The following is a 15996-nucleotide window of genomic DNA, read 5'->3' as shown; positions in this document are numbered from 1 at the left end:
AGAATATCTGCATTTTGGATAAAAGTTACGTCCTCTGATGGAGCCGGTTATGCACAATGGGAGGACTGCAGAGACTGGTCTTGTTTTCTAACCTTTTTTGGTCAGTACACTAGATTGTGAGTCTGGAGAAAAGTGCATCTGAAATATCACTTTCAGGAATGTTTCCCAAAATACATGGCTTCATGTCTGAGAGGGGCCGGATAAAGTACTGGGATTGAATTGCTCCACAATTTAGATAGAAGAAAACCTGTGCAGCGCAATACAAGTGATTCGATACTGGGGCTGAGCATGTAAGACAAGATGAGACATTCTGATTCAAAAGAACTGTTTCATCATCTAATATCATTTTACAAACTTAGATGACCTTAAAGGTCTGTGAATAAGTGTAGAAAAGTGATACTTTCATTTCAACAAAGCTCTTATCAAAACCCATCAAATGTTTTTGTTCTAACACAGAACACTGGAGGAACTCTTCCAGGATGAGGCCATTCTTGCTCTCACTGCAATCTCCATTTTTCCACAAAATATCTCTATAGCAATTAAAGCAAGTGGACAGAGAGCCAAATAAGTTCAAGTGACAGATATGCAGTCTCACAGACTGTTCCAGAGGCCACATGTGGGGAGGCTTTGATCCACGCCATTCAGCTTGCAGCCCAAGGCAGCCACAGACTTAATCAAAAGACTCAAGTTCATATTTATCTAATAAACCTACCCAGAGCATCAGTGAAGGCTGATGTGTCCCAGCGCCTTGTAACTTCATTTAACTCATTAAAGCACTGTAAAGCATCTAATCGAAAAAGCGCTTTGCATGACTGAATCATCAACTAATTGGGGCATTAATAACCAATGTAGGGACATCTTACCCTCATGAAACGTGTTCGGTCGTTTCTGTCCATCACAGGATTACTAAGGTTGTGTTTGTATTGTGTGTCTTTTGTTGCTCTCATTAGTTGGTTGGCACTCACCATCATTGGCATGTCTGACACAGTCCAGAAGGACAGCGTGCCACTTCTGCTGCTCTTTCTCTGTCGCCACACAGAAGTAATGGTGACGGGCGTAAGGGTGCCACAGGATCAGAGGGAACTGGGTGGCACACTTCAGGAAAGGTGAACTTCCCAACTTGGCTTTCACACCTGGAAAAAAAATTGACACAACATAAAAATACCAAGCAATTATTAGTTAGTATGTTGTAGGTCCTATAATGAATGAGGAGTGTCTATGTGTATTCAAGAGATTAATGTAGACTTCAGCAGCAGCATTATCAATCCATGCAGTGCAGTCAGGCAATAATCAAGCCCACAGAACATTTTTAACAACAGAAAGCGTTGGTTGTTGCCCTTCTACTGAGCATCACTTGCTGCCATCCGGCAAATGATACACGAGTACCCACTGTCATACCACCAGACTACAGAGCAGCTTTGTTCCTCACGCTGTCAGACTCCTGAAGTCATCATCAACATCCCACCAAGAAAAGGCTATTTTTGTGACTTGATTATTATTTATTCATTAGTCTGTCTAACATTTTTTTTAGTGTGAATGTAGCTTAGAGAATTACAACATAATTTATTTTAGAGCCTTGTGTAAAGTTAAGAAGTTAAGCTAATTTATATTCAATTCATTCTTGAGTCAATTCATTTAAAAAAAAGCGTTATGTTTACACAGGTCACTATTTACTTATTTATGTTTACAGTTATTATTTACTATGCTTGCTAACCTCGGCTGTAGCTAGTGCAGCTATCATTAGCTAATAGGTTTACGGCTAAGTTAGCCATGGAGCAAGTGGCCCTAGCATTCGTCTGGACCAAGACCTCGGATCAGAGGGGTCAAAGTAGGAGACATGGTTGGGCTCAACTGGATTTGGCAGCCCAAAAGACCAAACTGGGACTGAACATAGCTTAAAAGACCAATGGAGGTCAGTTTGAAAATAGGCAATACGGTAAGGAGGTGATTTACAGCAGCTCTGACCAGGACAGTGACTTCGGGGTTGACAAGAAATGGCGAGCAGTGATGATATTTTCACATCTTATTCTGTGAATTGAGGATTAATTTGGACCAAATCAAAGATGATTTTGAAAAGTTTGTTTTAGGATGAGTAAATGAGGCGATTAGGCTCTTCACAGAGTCTACTTAAGTTTTCCATTTGATGTAAAGGTGAAGCCATAATGACCAAAGTAATTGATGCCTGTAATAATCTTATGTTAATAGAACATCATATCTCAGATGCTCCTTTGTTTCATTCTATCTTCCTATTGCCAACTCAGTCACATTGGTTTTTTTGAGAGCTATCATTAGAAATAATAAAATAAATATTAATGAAAACATGACATTTTGATCATGAAAAATGGAATAGAATAAAAAAAAAACTGCTTAAAATGATCAGCATTAATCCCATCCTCCGCCTCACCAGGCAGGCAGTTGCTGATAAGATCCATGTATTGCTCAATAGATGTCAGAACTTTGTAGCCGGCACAGTTGATGGTTCCTTTGGGATGGAGGTGTCTGTCATGAGCCTGGTAGTGAAGACATGGGGCAGGGTTATCATGTTGTGCAGTTAGGGAAACAAGCATCCTATAAAACAGTCTGTATAGACACTTATGTTCTCCTCACCGCTTTGTTGTCATAGTAACTGATGTTATAGGAGTCTGGGACAAAGAAGAAGCGGTTCCTCCATTTCTTATTCTCATCCAGGTACTGAAAGAGTGAGCCGGAGAAGATGGACTTGTTCTCCAGTGGAATCTGTGTGTGAAACACATTTCAATTCAATGACATGATAGTGATAGTATACTGCACAGGCAGGTAGAAGGTGTGCTGGACACACACTCCTTTCTGGGCAGAAGTGCCCTTGAATACAGTTGCAAAAAAATTTAGAAAACATTTTGTCAGATTCTCAGAAGTTCTGCTGTTGAGCTCATGCAGAGTGGAGCAGAGGGAGTGGAAGTGGAAGAGGATATTATACCTTGCGGTGTAGTAGTTGGGGTTGAGGGCTGCCTCCTCCTTCTATGTCAAAGCGAACTTCATTAAAGAGAGCCACTGCATACTGCTGCTCATACAGATGTCCAAACTTCCCCATCACCACCCCAGTCTGAGCTGAAACACACAAAACGCACACTGTCAAGAATACAATGACTGTAATGTTTATTGTGCTTCACATGGTGCTTGAAACAATGAGCACAATGAGCATTCAGCTTCAGGCTGTGACATATGTGGACTTTCAACATTCATTTGAACACACACACACACACACACACACACACACACACACACACACACACACACACACACACACACACACACTCTTTCCAGTGAAGTTTATCAAGTTTGCAGTGCTGTTATTTTAGACCGTAAAGTTTTAATTAAGACTGTTAAATATCCTGCCCTCAGTACTTACAATGCCTATAAAAGATTCACCCCTTGAATGTTTTCCCACTTTATTGCTTTTATACACTGACTCATGGTCAATATAATTTATTAAAACATTTTTATATTATATTATATTATATTATATTATATTATATTATATTATATTATATTATATTATATTATATTATATATATATATATATATATATATATATATATATATATATATATATATATATATATATATATATATATAAAATAATTAATAAAAGGTCAAATGAGTGATTGCATAAGTATTAACCCCCTTCAAGTCAGTATGTACTAGATGTGAGGTGTGGGCTTTGATTTGGCCACTCCAGAACATTCACCTTGTTGTCTTCAGACCATTTCTGTGCAGCTTTCACTGTATGCTTAGGGTTATTGTCTTGCTGGAAAATAAATCTTCTCCCAAGTCATAGTTAGACTGAATCACATTTTAATTTTACCATCTACGTTACCACCAAACATAGTGTTAAGTCTGATGGCCAAAAAACTCCATTTTGGTCTCGTCAGACCAAAGAACCTTTTTCTTGACCTTGGAGTCTCCCACATGCCATTGAGTGAGCTCTAGTTGAGATTTAATGAGCTGTCTTTAACAGTGGCTTTCTGTTTGCCTTTCTCCCATTAAGCTTTGCCTTGTGAAGAACCCAGGCAACAGTTGTTGTAAACAGTCTCTCCCAGATCAGCTGCTGAAGCTTTTAACTCCTCCAGAACAGTCATAGGTGTCTTGGAGGCCTCCCTCACCAGTCTCCAACACTGGAAATGTTTCTGTGTCCATCCCTTGACTTGACCTCTTCAATTACCTTTTCACAGAGTGACTCTTCAATTTCCTTTGCATAAATTGCAATCAGCTGCTCGCTTTACAGCATGCTGCTTATAATTTAAGACTTTATGGAAGAGTTTAAACTAATAAATCATATTATACATTTCCCCCTCACAGATATCTGATCCAGGGATTTTGGCAAATATTGGACCAGTACCCATACTAAATAACGGATAGACACATCCCTACTTTTTAAAGGCACTGTGTCTTTGTCAAAAGTGTTGGATAACCACATTTGAGGGATCATTGCATTAAAAGTATGTATATTGGCTGATGAATATAATCCTAACCCTTGCTAGAACCTTACCCATCACAACTATGCCTAACCTCACGGCTGAACCTAATGTCAATCTAAACTTAACTCTAACCTAAACCTAATTCAAACCTTAAATAGCAAAACAACTCACACCCTTTTATTTGTTCATACAAGTGTACGAGTATAACTAGACACACTTTCTCTCTCACCAATGGACACCCACCCAGTCCAGTGACCTGAGAGCCCGGAGTTATTCATGTGGGAACATTTGAAGGTGAAAGTCAAACACAGACTTGACAAAGTGTAAAATGTGCCACATCACACTGCTCTTTTTGTGCTTTATCAGTGAGCCCACATCATTAGTGTGCTGGAGCTCTGGTTGGCCTTCTCATGACTAACCTCTTACACTATACACCTGTGAATGTAATGCTTACGCTACTTAACCTCTCTCGGTGCATAGATAGAATTAGTGATAGAAGCCACATTATGGCTACTGTAGGTGAATCCAAATCAAGTGACTTTCCCTGATTCAGATGTGTCATCTGCTCGTATGGAGCAAAAACAGACCATGCAAGTGTTGTTGAATAGGTCTTACTGTTTTTTTCTTTCTTTAAAAATATTTTTTTTGGCATTTTATTGGCTTTATTTAAAGGACAGCTGGAGATAGACAGGAAACACGATGGGAGAGAGGGGGAGTGACACGTGGCCTGCACATGGGACGCCCGCTCTACCAACTGCGATAAACAACACCCCGAATAGGTCTTACTGTTAATGATAAATCACACACACACCTTTGCCAATAACATAATTAGGCTAATGAGGCATAAGACCCAACAGGGTACACTGTACTTTCCTCCTGGGTAACAAAAACAGCTTTGTTCACGTACTCATAAACCCAAAGACAAACAGTAGTCCATCTGAATCTAGAAACAACAAAAGAAAAGACTTGGACAATATATCAGTTTGCTTCATCAGTAACTGGTTCATTAAGAAATTCTGACAGGTGGTCAGAAAAAAGCATGGAAAACTCCCAGTAAGTAGAAAGTCACTGGACAACATTCTGAATAACACTTGGTGGATACAGGTAAAAAGAGCCTGACATCATTGTTTAAACTGTGAGGATTAAAGCAAACCCTCCTGAATAAACATCATGGTGACCAAAGAGTGAAGTGCATCTCTTACACATCCCGCCAGTCTGAGTCAGTCGCCTCCTGCTCCACTCTCTCCCACAAAGAATGTCTCACACTTCATGAAAGACGTCAATAGAGGGGAGTTGCGTCCAAAGAGCAGCCGCTGTGTCAGAGGTTAACAAATGAAGTGAAAACCAACAGTTAATGACACGACGTCTTCAAGTGTAGACATTCTTGCTTCCATGCTCTCGTACAAATCTCTGGATGTAGCTCTCGGATTTTATTCCCTAAAAATCAGTGGTGTGACTGACTGGCACACCGTCAGGAAAAAAAAAAAAAAAAAAAGCAACAGCGAATTGTTTTCTGGGTCAGACAGGAAGTCTCAAGAGGAATGTGACCCTTAGCTAAGAAAATGAGAGATGGAGTAAGGAGAAAGTCCAGACCCACGTTTTTTTAGACAGAGTTAAGAGTAATTTTTAATTATTACTGGATGTAGGCTGACATGTACTGTTAGATAGATTAGATAGCACTATTGTAGTTTTCAAAAATACATTAATGCCTGGCTAAATGTATTTTCCCTAACACATTCTCACTCCCAACTCACATGGCAGTGTGGTCAGTGGCCTTGAGCTTCAAACTATGACCAGGACATCCCCTCCTAGCACCAGTTTTGCACGTGAAAGGGCCCTGAAATCAAGTTAGCCACGAACACTACATGCAACATCTGGTCAGACTATATAAGTAAAGCATGCTGACGGACAGTTCATATCATTACTTACTGATTGTTATTAACGTTGCTAATCAGTCATGATTTGGTTAGGTTCAGGGACAGATCCTGCTCTGTCTTAAAACATTATTCAGTCATGTCACTTGTGTAACATACGTTAAAGGGGAGATTCCAGAAATTAGACAAGAGGTAACTACAGATTCAAACAAGCCACCAGTCATAGGTCACACCAGTCACATGATGCTGCACATTTCCAGACTTAGTGCACGGATGCGTATGACAATGAAACATAAAAAAGCTGTATCAGGAATGTAAATTACAGTGTGAAGTGGGGGTGAATGTTACTTATTATTTAGTACCTAATTTAAGAGAGTCTTACATGGCAGAAGTTGCCTGGACACAAATGGCTGTTCCAACGCTAAGTTCCAAGATGAAAGATACGAGATTTGAATTCAAAAACTGTATGAGTGCCAAGTGAAACTAAATCATGAAATCTGAGCATGCGCTTGATTAATAACTGAAATGCTCATTGTGTCTCGAACACAACACCAACATATGGCAGACTAAAGACACATTTGAATCTAGCCCGACTCCTGAGAATGTTATCAGCTGTCAAGACTACAGTCCAGCCCAGCAGTGATTTTGGTGAGTTCTGCACCTCTCAAAACATGTGTGCCCCTCCTATCTACTTCCACCCTTTGGGTGGGAGGGGCCAGGGCACTGTAGTGCAAGTGCATCATGGGTGGGGGAGCAGGAAACAGTCAGTGCTGACTCACGCAATACACGCAGCAGACAGAAACAATGCTATCATCTGTATGTGTATGACTCTCAGCTTAGTCACACAGCACTAAGCTCCATATGATTATGACTGCATGAGAAAGCCTGTGAATTCCCTCCCCGCTGACCATAGCAGGTTTGAGCGGAAATTTAGAACTTCTTCATCATTGTGCAATCCCTATTTCTAAAATACCATCAGACTCTTCCCTGATCACACTGACAGCCCATTCAGTCACGGGATATGTATAACTATACTAGTATTTATAACTTATAACTGAACTCCAATCTTCAGTTTCAGCAGCAGCTTGTTCTATGCTTGACATGCTTCTTTTGGAAAAGCCAGTCAGTGTAATCACATAACAACCCGACCACATCAGCGATGCAAAGATCTCGTTCACGCCTACAATTAAAAACCAAACCTGCAGACTCTAAAAATGCAATGAAATGCAACTTTTCAGTGGAAAATCATTAGTTACAAACCTGTGGTCATAAACACTACAGGAGATAATTAAAGTGTGATTCTCAAGGAGCATTATGGTATCAGTGTTTCCCTGAGGATATCATGAGACTGTGGTGGGTGGACCCCGGGTCCTGTGAGGCAGTGCCTTTAAAAAGAAATGTGCACACTTTAAAGTAAAATGAATTGTCATTAATGCCATGAATCAAAACATTTTAAATATGGAAAATACTAAAATATAACTCCAAGCTTTGGCTCTGCTGCCCGGTAATTAGTTATGTGATTATCACAATTTTTTCCGAGCTGCAGTTCATGAACACCATTACCCATTCATGCTTATCCAACATAACAAATAACATCAGTTGTATTCAGTGTTACAGTTCTCTGGCACAGAGTCACAGAACAGGGCTGGAAGTGGCTGGGAAATAAAACAGATCAAGGAATACAATTACCAGCTAACATTAGCTACGTTAACAAGACAGACAGACAGGGTTGGATAGACTGCAAACTAAAACATCAACTTAACATTAGGAGGGCTGACTGTTGCAGTGTTTTTTTTTTTCAGTATGTAACTACAAAAACACAATAGTGCGAGGAGATAAACACATGTGAGTTAAAGTTTTTTGCTGGGAAAGAAAGGTAACATCAGTAGGACGGACAGGACGACAGATATTTCCATGTATAACTGCTTGTTTTCTTCTTGTTGCCAAAGACGCTACCAGTTACCTTCGTACTGCTGATTAGTCCTGCAACATTGCTTCGCTGGTTGAAGCGTGGGAAATTTCTCTTTTATTTGAAGTGTGAGGGATCTGTTTAGCTGTCAGACTTTGAACACCATCAGACTGACTTGCCCTGCTCTGCGCCTCCGACTTTTTCCACTCAAACAGAGGCCAGCTCACCTCTGCTGCGTCAAAGAATCAGCGGATGATTCCCGCACTGAAAGAGCAGTGTGAATGGGGCCAGTGATATGCTGCTCTGATACAAGGGGGAGGCGACATAACTCATGGGGCCATGAACTAGTGTGTGTGTGTGTGTGTGTGTGTGTGTGTGTATGTGTGTGAGATTGTGGGGGCTTGACTGACTGTGAGTGAAAGATGCTTTGCTGAATTAAGCAGCACAGAACAGTGGAGATCTTCTGCGCTATTATGAGATGTGAAAAACATTTTTGGGTCAATGAGACTACGTTGTAGCACATCAACGGCCACAACCAACTGCAGGAAAAGACACCGAACAAATGTAAGGCTGGAAGAACATACGAGGACGCTGCTGCTGACTCGAGCTGACTCTTTGTTGTGCTGCACCCAACAACCAGACTAATTGTCGAGGGGGCCTCTGCAGTGCTGAGGCCAGCTATCAGTCCTAATGATGAGGACTGTCGCTGTGGTAATCTGATCCAACCAACACCACATTTCCCTTACATGGCAGCTTGTCTTGTCCCTGACACCATGATGACTTCAGCATGATGACAGACATCTGATCATAGAGTTGACTTGAGTTCAGAGACTGCCGTTTACTGGACACACAAGAGAAAACCCCCACCCTCCATTTCTCCACGGTGCCTTAACAAAAACATTCCTCTGAGATAGACCCATGGTCTGACTCATAAATTTAGACTGTGTTCCCATCGGAGCTGAACACAAAGTCTTGTGCAAGCATCTAGGGCACCAAATGGTCACAGATTTAGACATCAATTTAAACAAGTTTACTGAGGAAAATTAGAGGCAGGGCAGGATTTTAGTTCAGTTTAGTTCACATCACTGCTCTGCTGCAGGCTTTTACCTGACTCACAAAGGTGGACCATCATTGCTGATCAGTGTGAGAGGCAAGACCCCAAAATCTGAGCTGTATACCCTCTCCTGTCAGATGGGACTCCCTCCAGTCCCAGTTGAACTATTTAATGAATATTTCCAATACTTCAACTAAACAGTTCAAGTACGGTGTGGTCTCGTGTGAATGTGTGGAGATTAGCCTGGGCTGACTTTAGATTGCACACCTGAATTATTATCAAAAAAACAATCTTTAAAATATTGTTAAAATTATTTTCTTAAAACACCTTATTTAGCAACTATTGTATTTCTTCCTGCACCAAAAGGCACACAGACACAGTCCGTGACCAGCTGGTGACCAAAGCCTGCACCACTGACTCAGCTGTATGAGCAAAAACCTTCAAAAGACAATAACATATTGTCAAAATACAATGTTAACTGATCCTTTTTAAATGGCACTCTGAAATTTGCCATAGGAACCCAACATTTCCTGCACAGGAAACCCCCTTTTGGGTTTGCTGTGCTGTATTAATATAATCTGAATAGGGGACTACAACAGACACGGCTGGAATCTTGGTCTGATATTCTGCCTCGCCATCTGTATTACAGTTACAGAGGTGGAAGGGGATGACAGTTTCATCCCACCTCTGATCCCAAGTAAATAAACCTGAAGCCGTTTTCTACGCGCGTAACACGTAGTACACAAGCCTCACTATATTCATCTTTCAATACCTTTTCTAACTTTTTCCAACGGTAGGGTACCGAATGTCCCTATTTTTCATGGTACTGTATTGAAGTTAAAAATTTCAGGACTGTAACAACACGACCTGAGGCCTGATTAGACCAGCCTATATTCATGATGATGGTTTTATGAAGCTAACACCCCAACAACTTCCCCCTCCTCACCAGAAACCTTCTGTAAATCTTTGTTGGGGTCAACCCCATTTCTACTTTCAGACCAGCTCTGCCTCCAGCATAAGTGTATGTGTATACATTGTAGGGACCCAGCAGCAGGTATTTCCGCTATCAGAACCACTTTAAAAAACAGGCCTCTCTGTGCTGAGCAGGGCGTGTGTTGAGGGTAAGACTGCCACACCTCACCAGGCCACAGAGAGCCAGTCAGTTGGCCACCTGGGAGTCCCTCTAAAGCCTGCACATACCACAGAGAAAAACAAGGAAAAACACTGTGGAAGTCCACATTTTAGGATGTCCTGTTTCCTGGCCTCTCTCCCACTGACCAAGCGAATAGTGGTTGAGGCTCAGCCATTATATATTACACACACACACACACACACACAAACACACACACACACACACACAGTATCTCACAAAATTGGGTACGTCCCTCACATTTTTATGAATATTTTATACTATCTTTTCATGGGACAAGAAATGACACTTTGCTACAATGTAAAGTAGTAGTATGTGACTCAACACACAGCCATTAATATCTGAACCGCAGGAAAAAAAAAGTGAGTACAAGTGAAAATGTCCAAACTGGGTCAAATTAGCCATTTTCCCTCCCCAGTGTCATGTGGCTTGTTAGTTTGACATACTTATACTGGTCAATGGAAGTTCAACATGGCACCTCACGGCAAAGAACTCTCTGAGAATCTGAAAAAAAAAAAGAATTGTTGCTCCACATAAAGATGGCCCAGGTTGTAAGAGGAGCCAACACCCTGAAACTGAGCTGCAGCACGGTGGCCAAGACCATACAGCGGTTTAACAGGACAGGTTCCATTCAGAACAGGCCTCATCATGGTCAAACAAAGAAGTTGAGTGCATGTGCTCAGTGTCATATCCAGAGGTTGTCTTTGGAAAATAGATGTATGAGTGCTGCCAGCATTGCTGCAGAGGTTGACGGGGTGGGCAGTCAGTGCTCAGACCATACAGTACACACACTGAGGCCTCTTCTAAAGAGGATGCATTAAAAAACCTGCAAACAGTTTGCTGAAGACAAGCAGACTATGGATTACTGAAACCATGTCCTGTGGTCTGATGAGACCAAAATAAACTTATTTGGTTGAGATGGTGTCAAGTGTTTGTGGCGGCAACCAGGGTGTCTTGCCTACAGTCATGCATGGTGGTGGGAGTGTCATGGTCTGGGGCTGCATGAGTGCTGCAGGCACTGGGGAGCTACAGTTCATTGAGGGAACCATGAATGCCAACATGTACTGTGACATACTGAAGCAGAGCATAATCCCCTCCCTTCAGAAACTGGGCCGCAGGGCAGTATTCCAACATGATAACAACCCCAAACACACCTCCAAGACGACCACCGCATTGCTAAAGAAGCTGAGTGTAAAGGTGATGGACTGGCCAAGCATGTGTCCAGAACTAAACCCTATTGAGCATCTGTGGGGCATCCTCAAATGGAATGTGGAGGAGTGCAAGGTCTCTAACATCCACCAGCTCCGTGATATCGTCATGGAGGAATGGAAGAGGATTCCAGTGGCAGCCTGTGAAGCTCTGGTGATGATGAACTCCATGCTTAAGAGAGTTAAGGCAGTGCTGGAACATAATGGTGGCCACACAAAATATTGACCCTTTGGAACCAATCTGAACATTTTCACCTAGGGGTGTAGTCTCGTTTGTTGCCAGCGATTCAGACATAATTAATGTGTTGAGTTCTTTTGAGGGGACAGCAAATTTACAATGTTATACAAGCTGTACACTGACTACTTTACATTGTATCAAAGTGTCATTTCTTCAGGGTTGTCCAATAAAAAGATATAATAAAATATTTGCAGAAATGTGAGGGGTGTACTCACTTTTGTGAGATACTGTAATTATTATATGTATTGTTACGCCATTGTTAACAGCAGGGTATGCACGAGAGTGATTGACACTTCTCAGACACTCCCCTTGGCTCTGATTGGTTGTGTTGATTTCGGGAGCGGTGGATTCTTGCAGATCAAATTACAGCCACTGGGTGGAGCCACAGACAGTGGATTTGTACACAGCCGACCTGTATCGTATTCTACTATCAGAACATAATTACAATTTTAGCAAATATAACAAAAAAAATTGTTGCAGACTACGGCTTTAAGCTGTCACTAAAACGGGATGGACTGCAGTAGAATCTGGGACTTTTAAGTCATCCACCAAAGTTTGGCTTCTGTTGTTACAACAGAGGCTCTATGCAGAGCTAACACTCTAACCTACTCAAGTGGCCTCCACCGCAATGAGCATTTCTACATGTGCGCTGGTGTGTTTGCGTTGATGGCGCTGTGAGTGGACTGTGAGCTGACTTTCACCTTTAAAAACACACCAACTCACAGCTGTGTCTCTGGACTAGAGAGAGCAGATAGGCAGCGTGCCTGCAGGGAGGCCAGCAGCTCCATACAAACATGACTGTAAAGACGGCGTTTGCCACCGGGATCCTTGTTGAAGAGCAGCCTGTCTGTCCTTTCATGCTTTCAATTGGACCAATCACAGTCCTTGTGGCCTGCATCTCTGTGTCTGCCTCCATCATGTTTACAAAGACGCTGGTCCAAAGGTGTCATAAAGTGAGATAAGTGTTATTTTTTCTATGATAATTAATTGAAATAAACAATATCTTGACAGCCATAGTAAATAATGACCTATTCTCTTGAACGGTACCTTCCAAACTGTTCAGATCAAAACATTTAGAAAAATATGATTTCTTAAGTTCCACTGACTGGTTGATCTTCAATGTCAGTTTTCAGTTTGTTTTTTAAAAAAAAGTACATACGTAAGCCTGGCTTGAACAAGTGCACTCATGCACTTCAAGGGGAAGTGAGAGGTTGATCATGTGATCATTTCCACCCTAAACACGCCCTCACATCTCCCTGTAACAATGACCTAATGCTGAAAGTTATCTGGGAAGTGGAACACACTGCCTGCTGGTTACTTATGACTCTGCTCTGGGACTCCCACAGTTTTTCTTATCAGCCATCAAGGTGAGGCTTGAACAGTTAGATGAAAACAGGAAGGCGTGGCCCATTCATCTACTGGCCATAAACCTACTACAATGGAGGGAATAATGAAGCTACCTCTTAACATGATTACCTCTAGTCTGATAAGAAGTCATTTCCAAACACACACAGCAGCAAAGTGGTTCATCGCCCTCTGAATGCATCAGGAATTAACAAAATGAGTGAAATGTGTGAGAGTGTGTGTGTGTCATGCTTTAATGATAAATCCAGGCACTTCCCTTGCAGCCAGACAGGCACTGAGCCTGACTTGACAGCAGAGACTGTGGGGCGCTTGCTGTGCAGCTCAAGGCATGGAGGACATTCCCATCCAGCCACACAGACACACACTTTTTCATGCATTCCTCAGATTCCACATCAGATATGTGTGTATGTGTGTGTGTGTGTGTGTGTGTGTGTGTGTGTGTGTGTGTGTGTGTGTGTGTGTGTGTGTGTAGTTTAATGAACACCCACAGGTTTGAGTATGTACCTCACTCAAGAAATCAAGGCTGTAACGTTAGTTTAACACAGAAAGGTACGTGGATCTGCAGGGCTAGGAAGGCCAACAGGCCATCAGTTGAAATCAGAAAAAAAAGTATTTGCTCATTAAAAGTATAAAAAATACGAAAGAACTGGGCTGTAAGCAGGCCTAGGCAGGAGCAGATCAAACCCTCAAGCCCCAGAGAAACGTGGTTTGGGACAACAATTGGCTGCGAATTGCATCTGAATTCTATTTAGGGATGTAAGTTTCGGTTCAGTTGACTTTTGATGGGCCGACACCCAATCACTGGTCACCAACTGGTTACTTGAGAATAAGCACAAAATCACTTAAAGTGAAAGAGCTGTCCTGGTCCAAAGCTCCATTAACTCAAAGAGCTCTGCAGCATAGCGTCAGCTTCTCAGCTCTCCGGCTGCTTTAGTTAAACAGGTCGTATCCTGCTTTTTTGGGGTCTTTGCTTTTCCTTTGTTGTGTTAAGTTACATTTTTGTGCATGTTAAAGGTGATCAAAGTGAAAAAGCCCAGAGTTTGCACAAAGAAAATCCAGTCCCTGCACTGCCTGCGCCTTCTGTAACTTCTGTTCATCACTAAGTAAAAGGCCTTACAGAAGTCTGACTTCGTGTTTAACTGAACAAGTCCTGACAGGTCAAATAACAATGTCAAATGTCCATTTGTAAGAGCTGAGGCTGATAAGGGTGCAGCCTCTACCTTTTTCCCTATCTTACTTTGATAAGTCTGAGAACTGCCAGGCAGATTATCTTGGCTACCAGTCAGTGTTCCCCTTTAAGTGCCCACAGTTCAACTGTTCAGGACAGATCAAGCCCAGTTTGAACACCATCATGTTCCTCCGAACAGAGTCCTTTGTGACAGACTGACAAGCTGCTGGACCATCTAGTAGGTGGTGAGTGAACAGAAGAAAGACATAAACCTCATCAAATCAATACGTCTGACTGTCTTCAGGTCTCTGTGAAAGGATCTGCGGAGGTGGGGAGGTGGCTGTTCACACTCATGACCCAGCGTTAGGAAATACTGTCCTGCGTGCATCCACAACACCTTCGCGTGAGAGGCAACAGTACACCAATATCGACACCACAGGCGATTAGATCATTCCACAGAAGACACAGTCACACTCACATCTGGGCAACATGACTGATTTCATTTCTCCAAGGTGATACAGAACGTCCTGATACTGCGTGGCCGCTGCGTAAAAACGCACACGTGCCAAAACGCCACAGCAGCACGCAGCAAACAAACCTCCGCACAGCGCCTCACCTGTGATAATCTCCCGCTTGGCTTCATCCAGGTGACTGGAAATCACGTCCCCCATAGTCGCTGAATCTCACAGACCCAGACTGACTCCACTGGTCTCCAAAAGGTGCTTAAGACAAAGAGACTGAGATCCTGTAGGAAGCGCCTCGGCTCCTCTTCAACGTGAGTGGGAGCAGCGGGCTGAAGACGGGCGGTGTGGCTGCACTCTGGCAGGAGAGGTGCGGAGAAGACAAGAAAGTTGGCTGCCAAACAAACTGACGGCCTTTTTCTCGGAGGGACACACCCTCTTTAAAAGTTGGAGGCGAACTCCCACCTTCCGGACGCGGTGCGTTCACGTAACATGGGAATAATGGCAGACACGAGCTACCGAAAACAAAACATCTCTTTCACAGCGCTGTAGCCAACATGTAGGAAATTATTCAGGTCACAAGTCTGATTCTCCCACAACAGTAACACCAGACCATAACTGTTTGAATTGTTTGGATTTTAAGTGATTTTTTTAATAAAAATATTTTACCGAAATTGTTTACCATACTTATATGGAGGACTGAACTGGACAAAATGAAACATAAAGAAAGAAAGAAATGGCTCAACATACCAATCAATGCAAGTAAATGTATGAAAGTAATATAACAATGTATACATTCATTAATTTGTCAAATGTCACATAAAATCAATATTTCTGTATTTATTTACCTTTCTATTAATTTGGCAAAGCCTTCTTCGATTTCTCCATTTTATTCATTTTTTGGTCCATTTAATTTTAACACTGTTCAGTATTTATTTTTCGATTTATTTCAAAGTATTTTCCTTTGCAGGGAAAGTTTTTTTTTTTTTTTTTTTAAGTAGTTGAAACACAGCATTATGGAGCGCAAGAGTTTCCAGCTCTTCAACATCCTGTATGCTCAAGGGCGTATATGAAGAATTGTATAGGTGTATTAAACTGCCAAAATAGATACA

The 15996-nt window shown here is 41.9% G+C and overlaps 1 protein-coding gene across 4 annotated transcripts in view; it reads right to left on the bottom strand.

Annotated features, from left to right (window-relative positions):
• Nucleotides 1-15529, bottom strand: part of niban2b (niban apoptosis regulator 2b) — a 31095-nt gene extending 15566 nt beyond the window's left edge. The window contains exons 1-5 of one of the 4 annotated variants that reach the window (XM_037098917.1): nt 15040-15529; nt 2957-3087; nt 2608-2736; nt 2405-2510; nt 966-1133 (exon numbers count right to left, since the gene is read on the bottom strand). In XM_037098917.1, coding sequence (XP_036954812.1) covers nt 966-1133; nt 2405-2510; nt 2608-2736; nt 2957-3087; nt 15040-15094 — 589 coding nt within the window. In that variant the 5' untranslated portion in view covers nt 15095-15529. The remainder of the gene's footprint in view (nt 1-965; nt 1134-2404; nt 2511-2607; nt 2737-2956; nt 3088-15039) is intronic. The other 3 variants (XM_037098916.1, XM_037098918.1, XM_037098915.1) reach the window with 3 other exon arrangements.
• Nucleotides 15530-15996: the final 467 nt, after the last annotated feature.

Source organism: Acanthopagrus latus, chromosome 5, assembly GCF_904848185.1.
Source record: "Acanthopagrus latus isolate v.2019 chromosome 5, fAcaLat1.1, whole genome shotgun sequence".
NCBI classification, from domain to species: Eukaryota; Metazoa; Chordata; class Actinopteri; order Spariformes; family Sparidae; genus Acanthopagrus; species Acanthopagrus latus.
Note: the sequence above shows the minus strand (reverse complement) of the source record. Positions and strands in the feature narration are given on the sequence as shown.